The 26,633-nt window shown below is 41.2% G+C and overlaps 1 protein-coding gene across 6 annotated transcripts in view; it reads right to left on the bottom strand.

The window, feature by feature from the left end:
• PARD3B (par-3 family cell polarity regulator beta) overlaps nucleotides 1-26,633 on the bottom strand; it is a 753,023-nt gene that overhangs the window by 90,554 nt on the left and 635,836 nt on the right. For 5 of the 6 annotated variants that reach the window (XM_052674691.1, XM_052674688.1, XM_052674689.1 and 2 more), the window contains one exon: nucleotides 3,939-4,049. In XM_052674691.1, coding sequence (XP_052530651.1) covers nucleotides 3,939-4,049 — 111 coding nt within the window. Of the gene's footprint in view, nucleotides 1-1,981; nucleotides 2,115-3,938; nucleotides 4,050-26,633 lie in introns of those variants that run through there. The other variant, XM_052674692.1, reaches the window with a different exon arrangement.

The following is a 26,633-nucleotide window of genomic DNA, read 5'->3' as shown; positions in this document are numbered from 1 at the left end:
CGTAGCCAACCCAAAATCACGTAGAGATCAAATCTGACATTTCTGCATGTCTGTAAGTCTTGTCAAAGTGTCTGGAACAAAGCTTCATCCAAGAAAATAGAAAATTTTGTCAGACCTATCCCTAGAATTCCATGAGATATTATTGTTATCTATACAGTGCCAACCAAAAAAACCTTCCCAAAACTCTGAGAGATGATTTACTCCTGTAAACCGAAAATAGTACTTCCTTTTGAAAAATATTTCTCAGCTGAGATCTTGGAACAGTATTCCGTTTTTTGGAGATCTGCCAAGCAACCTCACAAAACCATGCAAGCTCCACAGCTGCTAAGATGCTGAAACACACTTGATCATTAATCCTGTCACACCCAGTCCAGAAATCAATTACTCTGACCACTTCCACTAATGCCCAAAAATGAACAGCTCAGCCTCTAAAAAAATTGTCAGATGAAAAATCTTACGTATGTCTTAGTATGACAAATTCTGAAATATTTATGCAGTCAGCATTTAAGAAAACTGAAGTTTAAGCAAAATAACTTTAAAACTGTAGTAAATAGATGGAGTATGTGAACAAAGATTACCTAGCTAATCTTGAAAAGGTAAAATCAGGTATGTTTTTAAACAAACTCTAAAAAGGCTGAATGTTAGAAAAGCAAATTGTATTTTAAATACAAGATTTGTTTGCAGGCACTAGGGGACAAAAAAAGCTGCATTTCTACCAATGTTTCTGTAGCCCATTTGTTCTACTACTATGCTCCTTACAGTTTTAACATATAACTTATTTGAAAATAGACAATTCTCTAGCAAAATTCAGCAAAGGTTGGTTTTGTAAAGACGAGACCAAGTATGCAGAACTGCAGCTAGTGAAGTCATAGAAGCAGAAAGATCTATGGTGTGGATGTGCTGCAAGGTTTGCTTTGCCAATATGTGCATTAAAATCTTGGATTTGAATTACATTATAGAATTATTAAATCTTGAGATAGAGCTATAAAACTTGTCTACTAACTTATCATCACTAGTTGAATAGTTAACAACAAAGCAAAAAGTCTGAATTATGTTTAAGACACATAATGTTCCCATTCCCTGATTTTACTCAAACAGCTCATAGATTCAGAGAATCACCAAGGTTGGAAAAGACCTCCAATATCACCCAGTCCAACTGTCCACCTATCACCAATATTTCCCACTAAACCATGTCCCTCAGTACAACATCCACATGTTTCCTGAACACTCCACTCAGTGACTGCACCACTCTTCTGGGCAGCCCGTTCCAGCACCTGACCAAGTCCTTGGGGAAGTATTCCCCAATGTCCAACATGAATCTTCCCTGATGCAACTTGAGGCCATTCCCTCTCATCCTACTGCTAGTTACTTGGAAGAAGTGGCCAATCCCCACCTCACCACAACCTCCCTTCAGGTTGCTGTAGTGAATGATAAGGTCTCCCCAGTCTCCTCTTTTCCAGACTGAACAGCTCCAGCCCCCTCAGCTGCTCCTCATAAGGCCTGTGCTCCAAACCCCTCACCAGCTTTGTTGTCCTTTGAACAAGCTCCAGGGCCTCAGTACCTTTCTTAGTGAGAGGCCCAAAACTGAACACAGTGCTCGAGGTTTGGCCTCACCCCTCTGGGCTTGAGTACAGAGGGACGATCACTTCCCTGCTCATTCTTACCCATATATGAGAATTGACTACCTTATGTAACTTCCTTCTAGCAAAGATAGCTTCCCATGCCTCACAAATGATTCAAGAAAGGTTCAAGACTCAGTCCATAAACACTTTTATGTGGGCATCTATATAATACAACTATGCTTATTTCATTTAGAGAGTTGAAGCGACTTGCTTAGCTTTATAGCACATGTTGCCTAGCTCTGGGGCCAATGTAAGGAAATTTCCAACACTCCTCTTCATTTTATTTTATTAATTTTTTAAATTTTTAATCCTCAAACCATATGAAAGTTATATTACCTGATAGAAAATAGGGTATATCTCTATTTTTGTGCATTATGGAAGAAGACTCAAATAAGTGGGTTAAAAATATCATCTTGGTTCATCCACTTCTCAACACACCTGCTGTTCTCCATTTCAGTCGTAAAATCTTCCAGGTCAAAGCTGAAATCATTACTAGAGAAACCAGAATGATGAAGACACTCAGCTGCCAGTTTCTAATGTAGTCTTACCAAGTTACTGTCAATCAACGACTGTAATTTAAAAAAACTCCACAGAATGCTGAAGAAATATTAAGAACAATTATCTCATGTCCAATTGGAATGTTAGACCTCTAGACAGAAGGGTTCATTCCTTGCAGCCTGCCAACATTTTACTAAATGACACTGGCCCTTTAACAGATGGGATACATGCTTCCTAGCTTGCCAGGATCCTAATAAAAGACACTGGCTTCTTTAAAATGAAGGACACATACCTCTCAAATTGCCAGTAGCCAAAATGGGAGTCAGCAGTTTAAAATAAAGGCACTCATCAATCTAGCAAATAGGAAGCAATATAGAAATTTAAAAAGAAATGGTACAAAGTTACTTCTGACATTACTTAGCTTAGATGAAGCAAATACTTAAAACACTGGCTAAGCATATACAGTAGAAACACTGTAGCAACTGGATACCTTATTACCCTTTAAAATGAATAGAACAAATCTTAGCAGCAGACTTCAACGGTTGGGGCTTAGATTTATTTCTTCTTTTTAAATCCATTAGCTATCAATCCACTCACACAGCTGACCATGCACTGCTTGACTCAAATGAAAGCAGGATATCTTTTCCCTGGGCACTGGCCAGCACCACAAAGGCTGGGCAGTGTGCTCATCTGTACTGTGAGAAAAGATTTTGCCTCTCAAAATGAACTACATCTGCTCATCTCCTAGGAACAGGATTCTCCAGTGAGGATTCTCCAGCATTCAACGACACCTCTGACAGCTTTCCCTATGCATTGACAACCCATAATACTACAGCTTCAAGAGTTTTACAGCAACTGCAAAAACGTGTTTAAAGCCAGTAAGTATGGGCTCTTTAACTTTTGTGACAGCAGTCATCAGAGGGGAGCAATGACCCTCACTGGCATGTTATGAAGGGCACCTGCGTGTCTGCAAATCTTAGCAAGCCTTGTGAGCACTTACAAAGTATCCCAGACACGGACAGATCTGCAGAAGGAGAAAATTACACATTCTCTGACTGGAAAGGTAACAAAACTGGTAAAATTGAGCTTTAAGAGGGAACTTTTTATGAACAAGACAGAGAACTGGTCTTATTCACATCAGTAGTTCCTGTATTTCAGCAACGGAACCTTACTTCAGATTTACTGCACTTCACTACTGGTGGCCAAGTGATGTCTATGAACCTCAGCTTCTTGTCTTGTCCAGCATACCCTTCCCACTCCTTGGTTGTTTGCAGACCCCCTGCTGCTGACTCTTCAAGAATGACTTTAACTATTTAGACACGCTTTCTTCCTGTTGTCTGCCTACTCAGCATTTGCTGACTAGATACTTTTGCAACACAAGGCTAATCAGCAAACTCTTGTGTTGATATGAACATACTTAAGTACAAAAACTACCATCTAGTGGTACAGCTGGCTGAAGCTAAAAGGTCTGGTGTACTGGAAAACACAGCAGAGGCTGCTGGGGAAGAAAGTAGGAGGTTCTTGCTTTAGAGAAATACAGAAAAAAGAAGGAACTCATCTTGACTAGCTTAGCAGAAGTTAAGTTCTGAATAGCAGTTACACAGTGAAGTGCAGAGAAGTTAGAGCAGGAAGGCAGGCTCCCATAATACAGCAGCCCTAACTCAGCCAGGAGAACAGCCTAACACCGTCTACTGCCAGGGCCTGTCTCCAAGTCTAGGACTTCTCTGGTCAGGCTGCCTGTCTGACCATTTACTTCAGGCAGTCCTTGCTTTGAAGTTTTTCTTCTGACGAAATAAGATGCTGTGATCATTTACTCACCTTTCACGTTCATCTTTCATTTTCTCTAGATCCTCTTCTTTAAGTATGTCATGCTTTGGATTCCCCTTCTGATCTGCTTTCCCACTTTTATCTTCTTTTTTCTTTCCAAATCTGTTTAAAATATCAAGGAAGGAGTCAGGAGGAAGTAATCACCAGAAGAAAAAACAGTACTTATCTAACATAAAACACAGAAATTTTAGGCAATCATGACACTAAGAGCTTTTATCTTGGTCAATCCCAGATCCCATGCTGCAAAAGAAGTTACCAATTTTAAATAGGCTATGTACATTAGGTAGGTCTAGTTACACATTGATTTGGTCTCTGAAATGTTTAAAGATGCTGTTTGAAAGAGAAAGTAGTAAAGCCCAGCAAACCTGAAATGCAAAGCATTGTAGTAAGGGCTGGACTATCATCAGTGCACATTTTAAGGTAGCTGAAGGTTCTTCTTACCACACCACAGCTCTTGAAGAAGTAATCTGCAAAGACTACAGTACTGCAACCCAGACTAGACCGCATGTCCTGCTTTTATCAGTATCTACTGTCTCTTAAATCATATCTGCTCTTAATTTAAAGATTTGTTCTTTGTTTAAATAAGCTTGCAATCAGAAAGAATAAAATCTTGCCATGCTCTGAAACTACAAAATGAGACAGTCCATATGAGCTCTTTCAAAAATACTCCTGGGTTTTAATTTCTGCCTGGCATCGTACTATCATTTAATATTTATGCTGTGAAACTCCTCCAGAGACTCCAATCAGTTCGAGGGTCCCACTGTTTTACACGCTGTAGAGATATGCATAACATATCAGCCTGCGTTATGCAGTTCATAAAAGGTGACTAAACTGGAGAGCCACATTTCATTTCTGATAGAGGCAGGCAGAATGCAGAGAGGTCAGATATGCCAGATATGCTCGTGAATTATGCGTCAAAAAAGTGTGAAAGCCTCCCTTCCTCTTCTCCAGTTCGTAATTCGCCACTCAGTAGGTAAATAAATGACCACTGCCTTCCCATGCAAATCAATGTGTTCTTTCATGTAAATCAACGCCAGTAACGTACAAAAAAGTAACTACTTCTTTATGAAATGTATCATAGTGCAAACTAATTACTCTAACTGAAAATTACAAACTCTTCTGCACTATTGCCTTGGTGATTTTTCCTTTCCACATTTTCTCCATGTCATCCTAAGTTGCCTCAAGTGGAAGAGCAGAACTATTATGCATATACTTCAGTTGCAAACCACTGACTTCAGGTTTCTCCTCTGACCAAAGCAGAAATCTTGCAAATAATCGGGCCTATACGTTTACAATCCCAACATTTATTGAACTTAATAATTATGAGCTTATGAGCAAATGAAGCTCACATGGACTCTGCAGCAAGTCTTCCACACAGTGAGAACTTGGTTACAAAGGGAACGATGACAGCAGCCAGCCGAACAACAGATGGCTCAAGGCACCCTGCCTTGGAGTGCTAGCGTGCGCCGGGAAGTTCTCATGGCAGTTTTCTCAAGAAAAGCAGCTTGGTCATAATCCAACTCTCGTCCTTAGTATATATTCAGTCTGATTACCTTTCTCCCACTGTTTCAATTATAGTTTTGTGGAGTCTTATATTTGACTGCATGTATTGATTCTGAAAACATTATTCTTAGGCATACCATATTGCTGCAGGGAGTTGGAGTTGAATATGTTGCATACTCAGGAGAAATGAAACAAAAATAAAAGTTCAACATGCTTCCCTTTCAAGTCCATCTATTATTTCTTCCTTATAAAGGAAATAAATACATTTTAAATAAGACAAAGTAAAAATCTTGATTGTAATAACTGCTAACATGACAACTCTCTGCAAAAATAGTGCTGTCTGTCTGCTGGTAGAGCTGCTCTCTCATAAATTGGCAAATTCCACTTTCATTGTAAATCAGAAGTAGTGAGATGGTCTTGATGGAAAAAACCCTGATTTGTTGTCTTAAGGTGTGTAGTTTTTTGGTGTTGTTGTTGTTTGGTTTTGGCATTTTGTTATTTTTTTCCTATTTTTGACTTCACATGGGATTTGTGAAGACTTACAATTTTTACCTGTTACACTAAGTATGCAATATACAGCTCTAGGCTAAAGAAATGTTCACATTTTTTGCTTCTTTTTCATGTTGCTACATCATAAAAATCCACTGCTTTTTATTATTACTGTAATATGTTTTTCAACAAAGATCTTGCACAAACATTAAAGAATAAGAGGAGCAAACATTTAACACTAAAGAAAAGCAATATAGAGCAGAAAGCATTAAGCCACACAGACACAAAAAATATAATCTCTGCCTGAATTTATGCATCCTGTCCTAAAATTTATGGTCTGGTTACCAATGTGTTCTAATTGCCTTCTGATGATAAAATTAACTTCCACTGATTGTAATTTTGCTTGGTTTTCTGCACTATAGGCTTAATGGTTCTCTAGTGCTTATAGGACAAAAACCAAACCAAAACAAAACAAAAAACCCAGAACAAAAAGTGTACTTGCTGCCCAACTGGGTTTAATCCTGCTCTCACTGAAATCAGTGAGAGGCCCACTACTGATTTTAACAAGGACAGGATAAAATCTATTGTCAAAATTATACTATGGAATTAATCAAATTCATATTAAAATTCTATGAGAACTGAATGGCTTTAGGACTTTAAGTTTCCAGTTCTCCAGGCAACAAATAATTGGATTCTGGTAAAATATGCCTTTTATAGTAATACCATTGACAGAAGCATAAAAACATTAATGAAAAGATATATGGCACATAAATTTTTAAAAGGTCTGGTTTGCTATGCTCAACACAGCAGAATTGTCTTTATTGTCAGAATTGTTACTCTTAAAATCTTATGTGTAAATGGTGAAATACATTTAGAAGACGTGAAACAAATGGATCGGTTGCACCCTCCCATTCTACATCTACCTATAACCAATTTACGCCAAATGAATCCACTTGTAATTGTAATGACCAAAAAGAAATACATCTGTTACTTTCCAGTTTGCTTGAAAGACTGTCCCAGTTCTCTGATTACCCACTGTAAATGCCTGGGAAGTACTGTGAAAGAAGTGAAAGCCTAATGGCCCAAGCATACTTTCCAGTTGAGAAAACCAATATTCCAACTGCTCAGAGCACAGTCGTGTAAACAAAAGTATAAAGGAATTTTCTTTAAGTGATCAGATCTCAGAGTGATGATACATCCTTATGGGAAAAGCCCATATGCAACAGCTGAGAACAAACTATAGCACAGTGAGGGATTATCCTATTTCTTTGAATTTCCAAGAAGAGTATGGGTGTTCTGCAAATAACTAACATTTTCCCCTCAGAAACATTAAATGAATGAAGTCTCTGAATACCAAGTACATCATCATCTCGCAGTATTTATTACCATTGAATTGGCTACAGTATAAAGGCTAATGTATGCTTCGATTCAGGGCTTTTATCCCTATTCCAGTGGATAAAAGTTAAAACAAGCCTTCTATAGGCCTGCTCTGTTATATTTGGGATAAACGTCTTACATGCAAGACCTAAAGCTGTGGTCATGGCAACACTTCATTTCCATGTGGAGCTGGGCGCTTCCAGATCTCAAACGTATTGATATTTGCTTCAAGGATTAAAGAGCAGGCAGGTCTATGAAATCCTGGACTTCTAAGCACGAGAAACATCTGTTGGGTAGAACCCTAAGCAGCTTGTAGACTAAAGTCAGCAACTTGGATTTCTAAGTTAATTCAGTTGCCTTAGATCAGTAGGTGCCACTGCAGCCAACGTGGTACATAATGGAATTGCAAGCTTCTGCAGAGAAATAATTCCAGAGGGCAGAGGGCATATGACACAGTCAAGCAAGATACACAGCCTAACAATGTCAAACTCTTGACTTGTCCAGAAATGATCTGTAAAAAAAAGGACTGATCTGTAAAGTACATGTAACAAAGCTCTGGCTCCTAGTCACTTCACAGCAAATGGGGAAAAATGCGATTATTAAAGCAGCTCCCTTATGAAAGACTAGAAATAACCCTTAAAATTAAATTTAAATATGAGTAAGAATGAATGAGTGAGCAAGAAAGATAAAGATACTAATAAGGTATGATTTTCAGGTCCACACAGGGACTATAAAAAGCTTATTAACTGCCACTACTGCCGTGTGTTTTAAGTTATTTTATCATTCTGCTTTACAGCAGAAGAAATGCTCTAGAAGCAGTGCTGTGCTTTGATTAATCTCTTTCATACATACACTTTTACAGAGTATTAAACATTGCTATAAAGATCCTTAGTGAGTCAGACTCGTTTGTGATTACAGACCAGGCTCATTTTACATTTATGTTAATAGCAGCATTAATGAAATACATCTTTTACGTTTGTAGTGGCTCTCTAAATACCTAAAAGGTTTATTATTAAATGTTTACTTATTGGACAGAAGCATGCAGTTACGGATTACACTGGTAGGACTGAGAGCTTTGCAACAGCTGAAACAAATACAGAGAGATGAGAGTACGTTTGGGTAAAGGCTGTGATTCCAAGAACAGAGCAAGCATGGCAAGGGCTGGGCAACTCTGTTCAAACCTGTACCACTATCCAAGAAGATGGCAGCACCTCCCTGAGGGAAACCTCTGTCAGAGGGACAGGTGTGCACCTCTTCTCCTTGTCCCACTGCCACTGATTTCATCCCATACCCTCCATGGTGTCTTCAGCCACAGCAACAACGGGATACCACAGCAAAAGACCTACTGCAGCAAGACCTCCTCCTTGCCCACATGCTAATATTTTGTTGCTCCTGTTTTGTTATGTCAACATTAAACTAAGTGGCTTTTTTTTTTCTTTTTTCTTTTTTTAAACATTTACAGTATCAAGCTGCTGGAGGCTAGACTAAAATGACTGAGCTTCCAGATCCAGTCTAATGGGAGTAACAGTGATCTTTTTAACAATTCTCATTAAACACAACCTCCTCCTCCAACCCGTTTATTTCTTTGATGCCCAAATTAGCATCTCTTCTCCAGCATGCTGAATTAATTAGTACAGTGACAAAGAATTAGTGCAGATAGGATCAAAGCTGAAACCGTATTTATCTGGAATTTGAAATTAATAGCAGAGAATATTAACCCTCAGCATTTCATGGAGCTTTCCACATGGCATACTTAGCAAGCCTTCCAGGAGTTCATTCAAAATAAATCAACAGTGCAATCATTTTTCCCACTAAATTTTGCTAAGAGAAAAATAATCTTGCAATAAACTCTGCTACAATATGGAACTGCCTTTAATACATATCCCTGCATGCTATACTTATTACATAACTCGCAAAGAAAGCTGAAAAAAGGGCAGCTAACCACATTAGTATTAATGCTTGGATTAGCAGATTGTTTACAGACTTTAGGGCTACTGAAAGAATTCCCTGCACCAAACCTGAAGAAACCAATTGCTGTAAACCCTCACAGCGAAATAATCATAGAATCACCAAAGCTGAAAAAGACCCCTAAGATCATCCAGACCTGTCCATCTGTCCAAACTGTCCATCCAAACTGTCCATCTATCGCCAATATTTCCCACTAAACCACGTCCCTCAGTACAACCAACCATGTTGACAATAATAAAAGAAAATCTTCATTGGCAGTATTACTGTCCCAAACACCTGTTTCAGTATCAGATAAATGACTGGAAATTTGCCATACGAAATGCAAAAGATTATGGTTCTACCTACGAAGTACAGAGTAAAGGCAGGCAACCTAAATAAATCCTCCAATTTTTCTTTACCTATCATCTTCTCTGAACTTTTAAGACCTACATCTTCATTTTTTAAATGAGAAACTTTCCCTTAATTTATGTAGGTGCCACCACAATAAGTTATAATAACTCCTTCTGGTAAATAGGCATTAGGAAATCCTTACCAGTGAAGGCTCTATCCATCTAAAAAGAGTGGAACATGATAGTATGCTATGATTTGAGCCACTTGAGTTAGGAGTGGCTGCTGCACAACCACAAAGGTTCATCTACAGAACCAACAGCACAGAGTAACTCATCAGCCCCTATGCAAATACAGGCAACAGAAGGTAGCCTGAGTGCTCATCTTTAATATTTCAAGAGACTTGTTTTTAGAAAACATGCTAAAGTAGCCTGAGTGTTGGAGACAGTGTTCATTATTCAGTTAATATTGTCTGACAGGGAAATTTACTCCATTGAGTGACAGCTTTCCCTTTGTGTCCATGGAATGATGCTTCAGTCATCTGATGGCAAATACAAGAACACTGCATCCTTTATCGCATACATGAGGAAATAAATATGTAACATAACAGTAACATAACACAGCTATGATTTACAGCTTGACCATAAAAGGAAAAGTTGATTTACAATGCACCAAGACCTAACTGCTTGTCCACCAGACAGTGTAATTGCCCTCTCCTCAAGTAAGATGTTATTCCCATATATTCTTATTTTTCCCTGCTTTCATATAGCATTAGACATTTCTTCCTCTTTGTTCTACCCTACGGGAAAGTAACGTATTCTGAAACAAATTCTAGTTCTCTCCCAAAGAGTGCACAGAAACACAGCTAACTCTATAGGGAGTCCATAAATGCCAACAGAAGGAGAACAGAATAATCACACCCATGCCTTGGGTTGGTGACTCTGTGCTCAAAGAGAAGAGAAAAACCTTAGGGTATTAAGGTCTTCTCCCTTCACTTTGCTTTCTTAATTCCCGTTTTCTCATCTCCACACTGAAGAAAAAAGAAAAAGAAGTAGGCAGTTAGGTTAGCTATTAATTTTTTCCAGGAATTTGTTATCCTCTGTCACGCAGGAAAAAGATAAATGCAGTTTCTGACTGAACCTATTCCTTTGAGGTTCAGTCAATAAGACAGAAAGTAGGAGACAGAGATTCCCTGTGCAGTCTGCAGGCGCTGCCAGCTGCCCCTTTGGGACTCCTTGCTGACTTTGTGGTTTTCTCAGATGTGCGTGTGGAAATTCTGCAGAGTCCAGAGAGAGCCAACATCCCTCAGTGTCACACCAGCCCCTCCAGCCACAGCGGGTAACTGAGAAACACTTGGAAATGGGACAGGGAAAAGACCAACTGAAGTGAGCAAAAGAAAGCTTTTTTTTCTTTTTTTCTTTTTTTTTTTTTTTTCCCCTTTTCTGCTTCATGCTATTTCCTCGTCTGCTCTGTACCTCTTTTCCCTACTAGTAATGATAGAGCCCCAGACTTCACTAATGTATCAGCTACAGATGCATGCACAGTATGTATGTGCTTACAAGGTGAAGAACTTTTCATTTTCTTCTACCACAACTCATGATATTTGCTGCATTTCTTAGTATTCAGCCACTGAGGCACTAAGAGAGAATCCGCACTCACTCTACAAAATTGTTTCCCAGGCCGTTGGACACTGTGACATTCTCAGAACTGCAGATACAAAATGCAAGAGGCAAATTAAATACACGACATTTGCAAAACAAAACTAAAACCTGCCCCATTAGCACTCAGAGCCATGATACTACCAAGTGTCAGGCTTGCTAATTATCTCACAACAGCAGCACTCACCTTCTCAACCATACTGCATACTTCCCTCTCCTTATGTGCCACAGGGGGGATTTGCTGGGGCTTATTGGACTTTCATGAAGTGAAACTGCTCATTGCAGGTTCCAACAAGCTCTCCAGGAAAACACAGCACTTCAGCAGTAACACAGAGGACTTCTCTGTGTTTAGAGTGAGACAACACCTCAGCCTTCACGAAAGCTCCATCCCAACGGGAATGCAGCCCCCACTTTAACAACCATTCACGTTAAGCACGTATTATAATACCCATCTTACAAATTAAGAAACTGAGGCATAAAGAGTAAAAATGATTTGTTAAGGTTAAGAGAACCTATTCTCTTTCTCTACTAATCACCTAAGAGCTATAATTACAGAAAAGCTGCCTTGTTTTTCTATCAGTTTAAGGTGCTTTTTTTTTCCCATCTGCTACTTCCCCAATCCTCTTTTTCTCTTCAAACTCACTCACTCTCTCCCCCACTCCTTACTCCATTCTCATGCTGCACTGCCACAGAAATACCCCCAGAAACACTCCAGAAATACCTGGAGATTTCTGCTGAAGGCTCCATGAAAGGAACACATCTTGGCAAACAGCACTCCTGCCTCCAAGATGCTGTGCAGCGACACGCAGTAGAGATGCAGAGATCGTTACAGTAGCTGAGCTGCCAAAAACAGCCTGAGCACTTTCTCAGCAGGATGCATTAGGCTATATTTGAGCTCTGCAGTGCTCAGAGGACTTGAGAAATGCTGCACCAGAGTAGGACACAGTGAAAAGACTCAAAGCCTTTTTCAAAGGGAGGCTTGTATGGGGAAGAGATACAGATGCTGAACTGAAAAGGGAGGCAGAAAAGGCAAACAGAAAACCCTAGAAGACTTGTTTTTCAATTACACAATGAACTTAAGGTTTAAGCAGCACAAATTCCAGCCCTGCAGCCTAAATGATAGCTGACATTTTTTTACAAAGCAGTAACTTTCAAAACAACGCCTAAAGAAAAGACGAGTGGAGTTGCATATACTACATTTTGCGAGATGTGTTTTGGTGTAATAAATAATAGATATTTTTGCATTTTTAAACTGTCAAAATCAGTCCTTCTGATAAACAATACTTTCCTTCCCTTGGAAGGCCTTGGCTATTGTACATTACTAATTAGACATAGTAGTTTGCGGTTAACATCCTTCCCTACAGATTTATTATTAGCTTGTATATTCTTTTCAGTAGAATTCTGCTAATGGTAAGGTCTGCTGGAGGCCAACTGCGTGAGACCATTGGGAGGAGAAATCTGTGTGCCTGTCAAAACAGCGGCCATCAATTAGAACTGTAAACGTGATTCTTCTAAGTGTCTTGGATGGTAGCAGAAGTTTCTGATGTTGTATTAGGGGGCTGGAGTCACTTCTATATCGTGCGAGGAAGCTTTCAGAAAAACAGCTGTCCACATGAAACAAATTCACCGCTACCTTTGAGTTCAAGCTGAGAAGAACCTGTCTGGCCTGCCAAAATTCTCAGCTATTTCCCCAGAAATCCCAGCTTTAAAACATTCAATGTGGCAAACTGACAAAACTGATACTAGATTATTCTGTGGCTTGCTCAGGAAAATTTGGCTTAGGATAGCTATAGCAACAGAAAAAAAACAATGAAGCTGCTGAAAGATGAAGCACCAGAAAAGAACCAGTGGAACGATGCAATTCCACTGTTTATTGATTTAGCATACAACCCTGGCACACAAATAGCAATTTCCCCTTTGATACAAGCACCCAGCTCTCATTAGCATCAATAAGAGCTGTGCGGACACACTGATGGGAATATGTTTCCCAGTATTTTGCAGGAAATTAACACCATTCGCTTGGGGACTGAAGAAGGCTCTGTCTGTCACTCAGACAGCCTTCTCTATAGTTAATTAAGCAAAAAACCTGTGCTACGAATCTCTAGAGGAAGTCCTTCCCTGCTCTCCTCAGTACAACAAAGCTGACTTGAAGCACAATGTCGGAAATGGGAGCTGGGAAGTAGGGACATTCAGGGAAGATGAACTTCAACCTGCCGTTCACAACTATGTTTTTGGGGATTTTGCAGATAGTTACTAGAAATCAAACTGATTAGTTATTGCTAATTTGAAACTTTGAAAAGAATAACCTACAGTATTTTCAATTCTCAATATATTAGTGCTTTTGGTTATCAGTCATTTTCAGAGAGAAATATTCAGAGAGCCCTTCAAAAGGGCTGACAATAGCAGGACTAGGGGAAATGGATCCAAGTTGAAGGAGGGAAGATTTAGGTTGGATGTTAGGGGAAAGTTCTTCACAAGGAGAGTGGTTAGGCCCTGGAACGGGCTGCCCAGGGAGGTTGCGGATGCCCCGTCCTTGGACGTGTTCAAGGCCAGGTTAGACGGGGTCCTGGGCAACCTGATCTGAATGTGTACGTTTGGTGGCCCTGCTAGGCAGGGGGGTTGGAACTACATGATCCTTGAGGTCCCTTCCAACCCGGGTGATTCTGTGATTCTGTGATTCTATAATCCCAGAGCACAGAATCATAGAATCAGTTAAGTTGGAAAAGACTGTTAATATCAACAAGCCAACCACCAGCCTAGCACTACCAAGTCCACCACTACATCATGTCCCCGCACACTACGTTGAGATGACAAAATGAACAAGTCAGCCAACTGTCAGTCCTTCAGAACTCCACTGATAATTTCATGCAAATACAGGAAAAACCAAAGGACCCCACCAAACTCATAACTGGCTCTAAGAGCTGAAAGACAAAGGTGCAGATGGGAAGGCGTCATCCAGTTACTAAATAATTTACTCCCTCATCAGGCTAGGAAACTGGACTAAATTTAATAAAAACTTTTCCTCTTTGCCACTAATATAGAAAGAATAAACATGAGAATCAAGAAAGTGAAACTTTCAGTCAGTTATGTGAACCACAGAGCTCCGTGGTATATGCTTTGAATAGTATTGCTCACGAACTATGTGCCAGAAACTTTCTTTGTAGGGCTTTAGTGAAGGCATGGCAATCACTGTTGTTTCTTGAACTTAAGAGTAGTAATTCTGGAGCAGAAAAACACATTTTACTGGATAACTTCAGAGAAAATTGGTGGAACAGTGCTTCAAAACTGCAAAGTATTTTTATTTTGCTATTACAACTATTTACCTCTAAAAGTTGCATAAACATTAAATCTCCTAAAAATATTCCCCAAGCCTTTTTCCTCCTTGCACGTTTTCTGACTTTGGCACACTGATTTTCTTCCACAGATGTACACAAGCTATTTTCAGAAGAATTGCTATTAATGCTTATATTACCAGCCTGTTAGTTTTTCTGTGAAAACGTAGGGAAAAATCTATTCCTCTGCTTTCTTATTTATATACAGCAATGCTTTGTTCACCGCACAAAAGCTCAGCTTCTTCTCTCAGTCACTCCACAGCCCTGTGTTACAAAGTTATATTCATTCGTTCAGTTACGTGTAATTCTAAAAAAACTGCTGCTAATTTTACCTCGTGCCCCAAATGAGCACAGATATCCTAGCAAAAAAATTCTACACTTCATCTCAGCACAAAAAGTCTGAAAAATGAACTTAATTACGGCTGATAAAACAAACGTTAATTCAAAGCCTGTAACATCGTAGGAGGCCAAAGAACACAACTCAAATCTGTCAATCACTTCATTCAATCTTACGCCACAAGGAAACAGTATCACTGTATAAGTAACAAAATGGTGTTTCTAAAGATATGTTCCTTTAGGATATGTAATCAATAAATGGACTTAGTACTTTCTTGTTTCCAAAGTGTGTCTGATTCAACCACAGTTTTCCTGAATGCAATAGTTAACAGCCTTTGTCCACCACAGGATTTGTAGGGAAAACTTTGGCTTACTTCAATTCATGAATTGAACACAGTCACTATTCATTATAATGAGCACTATGCTTACTCGTCATTAACTGTTACTGATCACATGTATTTCTTCTACTTCTTGTTGACTTACTCTTTAAAAATTACCTTCACAAGCAGGTAGGAGGAGAAACCACACTTCACTTATTGAACAAACATGTTTTGGCTTCGGGCTCTAAAATTTCCTGCATAAAACAGCCCCACAGCAGTATGTTAACAAATTTTACCACAAACACTCACAGCTGATGAATTATGTTCAACGTAAAGTATTTCACCGGTAAAACAAACTAGAGATCTGACTGTAAAATAACTTAAGCATCTGCATTTCTATTTCTTTAGCTGTATCATTAGTCTTCTTTTATGAGAGAGTGAAGAGTGCTTAATTTATTAACTCTACACCATTTGTTATTTGATGTCTATATCCCACATCCTTCAATTTATTAACTACAGTATTTAACAGTTTGTTGGTTTTTTTTCCACATGCTCCTTTAGTTGTCTTTGTCCTCTTCTTGTAGCACTGTTTTTTTGCAAGGCATCTGGACAACTGCACTGAAGAAAGGATAGAATTTTTTGATGAAGCCACATTATTGATTTATGATGCTATGATGCCATTTTCCTGCCACGCTGTCACACCAAAAATGCCCAGCTATCTGAACTCAATTGTTTTTCTACTTCCAATGGGAAATGAAATCCTTTTACCCCTTTCCCTCCAGTTATGTGTTTCCTGCCACCCTCCACCTCACTTGTCCATAGCTGTCCAGTTGTGTTACTGCCTCTCTTCCAGCTGCTGTCGAATGGACAAGTATCACTACAGATACAGCCCAGTGATTCTTGGGAAAAACAAGCAACAGGATATAGGAACGTAAAGTAGAAATCATGGTCAAATCCAAGGTCCCAAATTTCAATAATGGAAAGCTGTACACCTGGAAAAAACATTCCCCCAAGTCCATTCACAACATCTGGAATTAACGACTACATCTTTTCTGCTGTCAGATATACTTCCTTCAACAATTAACTTGTATATTCTCCAAATAAGCAGAATAGTAGTATTGAATTTACACACCAGTCCTGCTATTGGAATTCTTTCACAAAAACTGCTAATAGTTAACAGATTCATTGAAATTTTGATAAATATGAGAAAGCGCAAGATTTCAAAGAGCAAACTCTCACACTTAGTAGAGGACAGTGATAACTTCTGTCTTATACACAGTGTAGCTAATACTATTTGAGAATGAAATGACAATAGAAAGATAAAGTAGAGATACCTAAAGAATTCTTGCTCAAGAAATATCAAGGAGCTGGAATGTGGAGTCTGAGAAGCAAAATGCCAGGGCTAAGGAAGAAAGTAAACAATAGATTTACCTACAGTAAGTTGCAAAATATTTGTTTTTTGTCAATTTGAATACAAAAGAACTCAGATGTAGTACTTAGGCTTAAGGAAATAAAAATGAGGAAAAGACGCATGCGATGAACAAAGATCAAATTATCTGTATGAATTCCAGTAGAAGAGAAGAATTCTGGGGAGGAGAAAATACTAATATTGAGAAACATGCCCAGTATCACTGACCTCTATGCATTAAATATTTTATTTCTCTTACAACTATAGTTTTAAAAAACGTGTACTAGACATCACATTCTAATTTGTCTGATAAAAAACAAAAAACAAACAAACAAACAAAAAAAACTGTTCAAAGAGGCCTGAACAACATCCCACCTGGGAAACTCTTTTCCCTTTTTCCAGAAGTTACTCTCCTGAAGCTGGCCTTGGAGACACAAAGCATAGCCCTTCCATGTCCTTTTGATTCCAATTACAGCATATGCAAAAGAATGCTCAATTCCCTGAGGTACGGTCAAAACCAGAAAGGTCTATTTCATTCTAGCCCATCTTTTCAATTCCCCCAGCATATGCGGTGTTTGCCATTCATACAACAGCTGCTTGAAACAAACACAAACGTTATGTTTGTCCTGTAGTACTTGTTATCACACCAGAGAAACTGCATGTTTCCTTTCAACAAAGGATGTTTTACAGATGCATTATTTCCTCAAATATCAGAGAAAACTAGTTGAAAGTTTTCTTTTCACTCAGTGCAACTTTATCACAACGAGGAATAGTCCTTCAAAAGGGAAAAACATGAAGATAAATGAGGAAAGGCCTCTCTTATCAATAAGCACAGGATTAGGCTTAGCCAGTTCACTTACACTATTAATGACACAGTGTTTTGAACCAACCCTTATCATATCACCCTTGATGGTTCAGAAATTAAGGAAGCTCTTAGACCCCTCTCCTGCATCATAACCCTTTCCGAGAAGATGGTGTGTTCCCCCTTTTCCGAACATTCCGCATTATCCCAAATCAGGACCTAAAAATAACTCAGCAGCTTGTATTCACAAGATGACTCACAAATTCTGCTTAAATGCCTTTTATCCCCAGCCTTCACCCCTAGCCTCTGGGCCCTTCCACAGCCAATAAGGAGCTCAGTAGATCTTCGGGTTCTCCTTTCTCAGCTTCAAACCATAATCTGTTATTAAAATTGTCTCGCCTCAACCTGTGCCATGTCTAAGCCAGGCCACGGTAATATATTCTTTGTTGATGCATGGCACCTCTAGAAGTCAGCTGGAATACAGTCCATTTCATATGCTCAATACTACTCTTCCATGTGCCCCTTGGGCTGCTGGCAACTGGCTCAGGCTGGGAATATGGCTATCAATCAGAACACTTCTCACTTGGTCCCTCCTCGTTGTGTTGAGATGGGATCCTCCACTTACAGTGACTGGAACACTTTCTTACTGGAAGATAAACATCCATGAAATGTACTCATCTTGGAGGACTGCCAGGTCCAGAGTTCAGTGAAATTCAGAGAAGAGTAATTTTTTCTAATTTTCGTATTTTTGAGTATGTGATAGAAATGAGCAAGGGGGAAGATGAGGGAGCTAATGCGGCTTGATATTACAGCAATAAAGCAAACACTATGAAGAGTTTCCAAGCTTTCAAAAACTTTAGCAGATGAACTACAGCACTGAGGTAAGTGCTTTATAACAGTGCTGATTTTAGAAGTCAAAGCTGTCCTTTTATTTCCTGGAAATTCATCAAAGTCTAAGAGAGAAAAGAACTCAGTAGGATCATTCATTGCAAACTAAGAACCAGTCTGGCGTCTGTCATGAGTTCAGCATCATACAAACGGTGTGATTGCTCCATACCACCATGGAACAAAAACTTAATCCGTGTGAATAAGTTGTTGTATTCATTTCCAGAACTATCCAAAGCACATTAAAGCCTGCAGAATTAGAAAATGTTATGCCTTCAACAGGAGTCTGAAGACAGGTGTGAAACATGCCCTCTCTTCTGCTTATTCTTAATTTTATTTGTATGGGGCAGTAAGTTCAGCTTCCCCCAAAGCTGTCATCAGTCATTTTTACACAAACACACATGCCTTTCTATGCTTTTCAAGCCTTTCCACTAGAGCAAAAATTAATTTTCTAGCTCCTGCAAAATCTTTGATGTGTGTTCACTAAGGAAATAGTGACACTTCTGAGTGGGAAAGACTAGGTCTCCAAAGCAACTTATTCTTCTGTACCTGGAAAATACCTCATCAGCAGTGCAGGAAAAAGGACAAGAATGTACAGTGGAAAACCTCTTTGGTTGCTTGTCTCCTCAAAACTCTGACTTCCTCCCTCAACACACCTTCTGTGTTCAGTAAGGTTGAAGTAAGTTTCTCAGTCACCTGAGGAGTACAACCCATAGGGTTAGGAGAGACTCCATGCCTGGAGCTCAAGAAGAAGAGTGGCAGCAAAAGGGTATGCTGCAAACAGAGTTGTTCCTTGAGAACTTGTTATTCTGGACTATGGCTGCATGTCAGGCTAAAGTTAAAGTTGAGCTAGCTATATACATATATTTAAAAGTGTGTATAATAGGTAATATGTAATAAGACTATGTTGATCTGAATTAATAGTATAGTAGAGCTTGCTTCATGCAGTGAGCAAATTATGTATGCCAAAGTTGAAAAACGTGCAAATATTTAAATACAGTCAGTACGTTTTTGTTCTCCTTCTTAAAATCGTTAAGAAATCCTTAGAGAACTTTTCATCTGAACTCTTCCAGAAAACAGGGGTAAGGCACAATAAAGACTGATTAAGCAAGGCCTAATTAAGGATCAGTTAGCATCTATTGAAATTGCAATCTCCACTGGCCTTCACGGATGGAAAGTACAATCAGCCAAGAGTACTCAGCCAGCAGGAGGAACAGGAAACGAGCCATGGTCTTGTGCATGGCTGGGAGCCACTCAGTGGCTGGAGGCACTGCAGGAAGCCTTTTGTGACCAGCTCACACCAGTACAGCACAGGGCAGCCAGCCACCAGTCCATCAGTCTCCTGTGGGGATCAACTGGCACTTTTCTTGGGTATGTATACTAATGTTTGCCTACTTAGCTCTAAATATATTTAAATATGCACATCATCAGGCCCATATGTAAACACCCCCCATTTTGCTAAGCACACTTATTTAAACATGTACATACTTAAATAAGAACCCCAAGTAGGATACTAACTTCCTTCCTCCTTTCCTCCTCTCATTAGTGTGGGCCTTACCTGATTCCTAACAAAAAATGCAAACTTAAATTTTTTTCACTGTGGATTGAATCAGGCCTCAGAAGTTCCCCATGGCTTCCTCCTGTACTTACTATCAAAATTCTCTAGCAGGTTAGTATTTCCTGAGGCCATGTATTACAAAGATCAATTCAGACTAGGGAATACGAGGACCTGGAATCCTTAAGAGAAGAGAGGTCTGTGAGCTTCCAACTACTGAGAGAGATTTCCTCCTGCGTTCCTTTCAGCACGTACTTCATCAGATAAATATAAATAAGTAGCACAGCAGTTGTTTAGTGAACAGCTTAAGGACATATTGTTCCCACTGTCCTAATTTTCCTGACACAATTGGTAAATTTAGACATCTAATTAACAGTCTGTGCCATTTATCAGGTTACTTATTGCTTTTTCTTTTTCCTATTTTTTTTTAAAGCCATCAATTAAACTTCGCACACCCCAAATATATTCTCCACCTCCAGACTGAGCCCTACACCTCACATGGAATGATTATAAATGCCTCCCATGCATCCTCATTTTGTTTATGTGTGCTCTGCACAGATCCAGGGAAATGAGCTAGGGTCATCTCTAAAGTTAGTTTCAAAGTAATACTTTTACACCTCCACGTGTGGGATGGAGACCAAGCAGAAGAAAGAAGAGTTTACGTTTCAACTCTATAATCAGTTGGGGTACAAAGCCATCCAGCAATGGCCATACCATAAAACTAAGTGCAGCATATTTTCCTAACTGTATTCTCAACTCTGATTTTGTAAGTCTTGCTGTAAGTCAGTCTTGCTGTTTTATATGCACGTATATTTACCCTTGCTTATTTATCTTCTTTTGTGCCAGTCGTTCTTGCTGGTAACAGAAGATTTTCCACGGTGAAATATATTTTAAACCTGAGTAGTGACACTATTTGATTTCAAGTCCTTTATTATCACAGATGCAGCAAAGGAAATTAAGAGCCTTCAAATAAAAAGGAAGGTCTTTTGCAAGTTCTTTGCCACACCGAGATACAAAAGGAGCTGGTAATGCTGTGACAGATATGCAAGTCTTGTTTGCAATGTGAAGAATCTTTGACTAGATCAATGCTACAGGCCTGCACTAAAGCAAAATTGCTTTAACAAGCAGTGCATTTATTATCACTTCTTTACCAAAGAACAACAATTATGGAGCATCTGAAGTGTATGCTCGCACTTCTCAGAGGCAGTGTAAAATGCGTCTTGTAGTTTACGCTTAGCCAAACAATGAATAAATAAATAAAAAGCATGGCCAGATGCATTTAAACATCAAATTTTTCCATGATATTCCTGTTTGAGAAAGGCAGATGCAGTGTGAAGAAAATCCCATGAGAGAAGTTTCTCTTCACCCCTTTTGAGCTCCTGGACCATTCAGGTAATTGTCAGATTACCTGCACCAGCAGGCAATAAAAAAAAACTCTGCAGAAGTGTCTGTTCATGCATTCTCAGATGAAACATCATTTTTATTCATTTTGTCACTAGTGACAATCAAACTAAAACTGCAATGGGTCATGCCTTGACAAAATGAAAGCCACTGCCAGAAATCCAGGACAATGAAAATAAAAAGTGCCTGCAATGAATGCTCGGTGAGAAAAGATAATCCATAACATTTTGCAGCAGCTAAGAAAACTTTACTACGTCTTTCTTTTTATATATGCATTTTAAACGATCACTTTTCAGGATGCAGAGCTGTTTGTTTTGGCTGAGATGCGCAGCTCCACTGACAACCACATGGAAAAAATCCCGACTGTTTTCAGAGATCTAATATCTTACAGTGAAAACGCCTGTCTGAGGTCAATCTAACATCAAGTAAGGCAGCCTCTACTATGCCTCTTGTCAGCTTACCAGATTTTCTGTGAGGGAACTCAGCTGAAGGGCCTGTAGCTCCAGGCAGCCCAATATTGGTCCCACCTGATCCCAGTGCTGCGAGGATGGTTGCATAGAGGAGATCCCCACAGTGGGACAGGAAGCTGCACAAGAAGACAGGAAGAAACCCAACAACACTTTTCTCCACTGCTGGCAGCACTGCTGGTGCTCTGGCAGTCACAGTCTGTGGGGAGAAGCCAGGGCTCTCAGGGCCCTTAACTTGCCACTTGGCGCACTCTGAGCTCTCAGGCAAACAATCTTCATGTCAAGGCTGGCTGCTTAAGGAAACTGAACTGACTTTTCAAAAAATCACTCATGCTTTTCAGTACCTTCCTCATCCTTCCCTCAAATATCTTGAATGGGTTCCAGTCTTCGTATTGTGTCTGAAGATGAAACAAGGGGCTCTAGAACATGATTTAGAAATAACAAACTGAGCAACATGTGAGTTTTAAGGCTTTCTGATTCAATTTACAGCACTTCCATGCCACAGAAAAGCATTAACTCAAGTCTGCTGGAACTGTATGGCACACATGCTTGGAATAAAGTTGGGCTGACACAAAGACCTACACAGCATTTTCTATCAAGATATTCACAGCAGAGATCATTACAGAACTCAGCAAATTCAGGTCAAGGATGTGATTTTTCTTCTGAAAGGGAAAAATATTACAACTAAAAATAGTTTTTAAAAATTTAAGCACAATCACAGAATCACAGAATGGCTTGGGTTGGATAGACCTCAAGGATCATCAAATTCCAGCCCTGTGCCACAGGCAGGGTCACTATCTGCTAGATCAAGTACCAGATCGGACTGCTCAGGGGTCCATGAAACCAGTGGCTAGTGAAAACCTACAAAATGTCAATGAACAGAATAATTATTACTAGCTTTCAAGAAGAAAGCTAGCACCTTTGACTGAAAAGTAAGTAACCTGGGTTAGCAGAAAGCTTGATTGAAACCATTATGTTTCACTCAATCTCTGTGGTTGATCACGTCTACGGAGACTTCCTTCATTATATAAAGAATGTAGGAGACAAATGGAACAAAAAATCTCAGGGATAGCTAGGTCAGATGACATACACCACAGTGACATATTTTCCTCTATGAAGCTAGAAATTGTCAGTCCTCAGATGTGATAGATGTGCCAAGTTTACTTTCATGAAGAAAAAACAGTGCTGTTACAGTTCTGGCTAAGGTCTGTAGAAACCCTTAATTCACAGAGCAAGTGTAGAATCCTGCCTGGGAAAAACTGATCGCCTGCTTCATGCCTTGAAGCTACAACATGCCTTAAGTAACCTGACAAGATTTTGAATCGGACAATAAGGATGAAACAATAAGGAAGAGAGTCTGTCGGGGCACAGCGAGGGAAAGGTAGGATGCAGGGGAGAGGGCAGAAATGAAATGGTATCATTTGTTACATTTTGTTCTTACAGTCCCAGTAAGTCTAAAACCCAAAGTAATCGCTCCAATGAAATTAAGTGCTTCACTAATATGAAAAACCTAGCTTTATGAGAGGCAGCAGAGTTTCAAAGAGAGTTACCACTAAACGGCTACAACAAAAAAATACACTTATCAAAGCCATTTGCCAGCCTTATCAAATACAGATGCACAACATTATGGGCTGGAGAGCATCCCTGTTAGCAACAAAATTTGGCAGCAAGTCTTGGGTAGATTCAAGCACCTCAACACAGAATTCAAGTCTTCACCATACGAAATTCCAAATGGATTTGGCGGTTCTTTAAATTCCAAACACATAGGATAACGTTCAACACATGTCTGTCTTCAGCGTGCTTTTAACTCAAACGCAAGTTTTTCATAAAATAATCCTTGCTGCTACTCTATTGCAAATTGGAACTGGGTACAAGTACTAACCTTCATGGTAAAGGAGGAAATGCAAAACTTGGAGAGGCTCTAACTACATTTTACACAAAGAAAGGTCTAGCTTTCACAGCTGACAGTTAAGATCTTGAGAACATTTACTTTGTAGAACTCACAAGCAGATTCCAAAGAGGTAGAAGTTGCAACATCTACCTTTATACTGAGAAAGAACACTTGCTTCCTTGAAAAAGCAAACAAGAAGCTCAATTTCATAAAATGCATGACAAACAAGACTTTATTCTATGTTATTTGTAAAGAATTAAGTACAGCCAGAGTTCAAAATATAGCTCAGAAGTAATGGGTTCTGTGACAAATTAAGACATTTCTTTCATAGATTATTATAGTGCATTCCTGTCAGATTAAGGCATTTTGAGCCACAAAGACACCCTAAAGATTGATTAGACTATTTTTTTCCAATAACTGAAGGCTCTTTGCAAGGGTAAAAGTGGGTCCAGTCCCACAGAAAACCCTCCAGGATAATCTGGGCACAGAATACAGCGTACCCTCAAATGCCCATGCAGGATCCCCAAAAGGGAACAGATTAGGTTAGGATGTGAGGGAAAGTCCTGGAGGGCGCAGAGTAGCAGCAGGAAGAGAGATTAAGGAGACAAGAGAAACACAGAAGCTGCGATGCTCCTTCCCCACCAAGACAGGGAGCCCTTCTTGCTAAGCCCTGCCCCTTCACTTCTTGGTGAAAAATACCCAGGATAGCATTTGCTTTGCTAGCACCGCTACCAAACACCAGCACGGTCACAGCTACGGCACTGATCAATGGCAACGCCAAATTCGTTCCATTGGTAGCTTCAACCAATCGTTTATTTGTCACCGCTTGTGAAAATGTCCCAGAGAAAGTCCTTGGCTGGACTCAGGCAGGCAAATGCCAACAAGAGGAACGCCACAACAAGCGGACAGCAAACCTCCCCCTGTCTGCGCCCTTGGAGACGGCACTGCAGAGTCACAGTCAGCCCATGAGCTCACAATGGCCGGGTGCCTATAAATACCCAGCGGGCCCAGCCCGCCTTGAGTCTTGCTGGCGACTCTCGAGGTGTGAGCGTCTTCCTGTGGGAGCACGAGACACTGAGACTTTGCCAGTGCGTGAGACAGAGGAGTCTTGCGAGCGATTTGCGAGTGGAGGCGCAGAGGCTGCCGACTGCTCCGCAAGAGGCAGCCTCCAGCGAATCTACCCTTGGGGCTCCAAATCCATCCTTGGAGCCCCACAGCACCAGGGCAGCCGCAGCCATGAGCCAGGAGGCGGCTCCCAACCGCAGGCGCAAGCCACGGGTCTGGTGGAGGCCCGCGAGGACCGGTGCCCCATCTGCCTGGACCGGGTCACCGACACCATCCGCACTCTGCCCTGCAGGCACATCTTCTGCAGGGAGTGCATCGAGCAGTGGACGGCCAACAGCCCCAGCTGCCCTCTGTGCCGCCAGAGAATCTTTGCCAAGCGGTGCCTGGACTGGCGCCCCTCGGCTGTGCCCCGACCTGCTCGCGCCAGGGAAAGCTGCAGCGCACCAGGGAGCGGTGGGAGGCAAGAGCTGCCCGGCGCTCCCGCAGCGTCCCAGCACGCAGCCCGCCACGCAGCTGCTCCAGGTCCCCCCGCCGGCTGGTGCGCAGCTCCTCGTGGCACGGGGAGCCCAACCAGCGCAGCCGCTTCGAGGAGCTGCCGCGGCAGGAGGAGGACCGCGAGTGGCTGAGGTGGGTGGCATGGGAGCAGCAGATGGGTGCCGGAGAGCCTGCGCGGCACCCCAAAGGGCCTCGCTTGTGAGCAGGTGGCCCAACCTCTGCCAGGAACGGCACGGCGACGGAGAGAGCAGACGGGGGAGAGGCTGAGGCACCGCACAGCTCTTCTGCCTCAGCTCTCGCCGACCATCACTTCCCTGCCCTGCTGGAGAAGACCACCGGCAGCTCCAGCTCATCCTTCCGTCCCCCGCTGATCGGCTGAGGTCAGCTCACAGTGCCCAGGTTGGGGCTGCCGCTACCAGCAACCCAGGCACTGCACGGAGCCCAGCAAACGGCAGCCGAGTGCTGGAAGAACAGAACATCTCTGCTATGCGGACGGCGCTCAGATGGCCCTCCTGCCACACAGAGGGCATGGGGGGATCTGTGCATAAACATTCCAATAAACATCCACACACCCTAAAGTGAGCAGTTGTTGCATCTATTTCTTTCTGGAAGGTAAACAGTAAGCCTGGAATCCCAGTGCAAAACAGGGATGGGGAACGAGGAAGAGGTCAGCTGGTGAAACCGTTGACTTCCAGAACCCTGAGAGCCCGAGCTCTGCGACTACGTGGCAGCACGCACCAGGGAGGCAGAGGGCTTAAATGGTACCATGGAGTACCACACTGAAGTCAGAGCAGGTGAGGTGTGCCCGCAGCACACAGACAGCAGCCCCTCAGAAGCAAGGCAGCTGTGTCAGTCAGGAGTATGCTGACATGGCTTGTGCTCCTCCCACAAAACAGTCTGAGGTGCTACTGTAAGCCATAACCTGGATGTACGCGATAAGCATATAATCCACCACAGTGAGCACGAAGCCTGGCATCTGGTTTCCTTGGGCAACCAAGAAAAACCTTGGACATGATGTTACTGCGACCTCTTTTTAATCATCCATGTGTAACAGCATTTCCAAACACCTCCCTCAATTTCTGCCTCCAGAAAGTAAGAAAAGTTGCCTTCCCTTGCGTAAATCTGATCTCCGCTGTTGCAACACTTGCAAGACGCATAACGTGAGGGCCACCCTACACACACTTTAGACTAAGCAAACCTCCCTGGGTTTTATTCCAACAAGAAACACTACAGCTCGACCAACTTCTCACGCTACATTCAGTGACTGTAATTCCCATCATGGCTGTAAGCAGCTGGCCCTTGCCATTCCAGCCCGCCGGCACACAGCCCAGCCCGTCCTGCAGCCATCCCCGGCCATCATGGCGCTGTCTCTGCCCCACCAAGCGGCTCATCACTGCTTGTAAGGCT

Source organism: Tympanuchus pallidicinctus, unplaced genomic scaffold (assembly GCF_026119805.1).
Source record: "Tympanuchus pallidicinctus isolate F22 unplaced genomic scaffold, pur_lepc_1.0 scaffold15, whole genome shotgun sequence".
Taxonomy (NCBI): Eukaryota; Metazoa; Chordata; class Aves; order Galliformes; family Phasianidae; genus Tympanuchus; species Tympanuchus pallidicinctus.
This window is presented reverse-complemented; position numbering and strand designations above follow the sequence as displayed.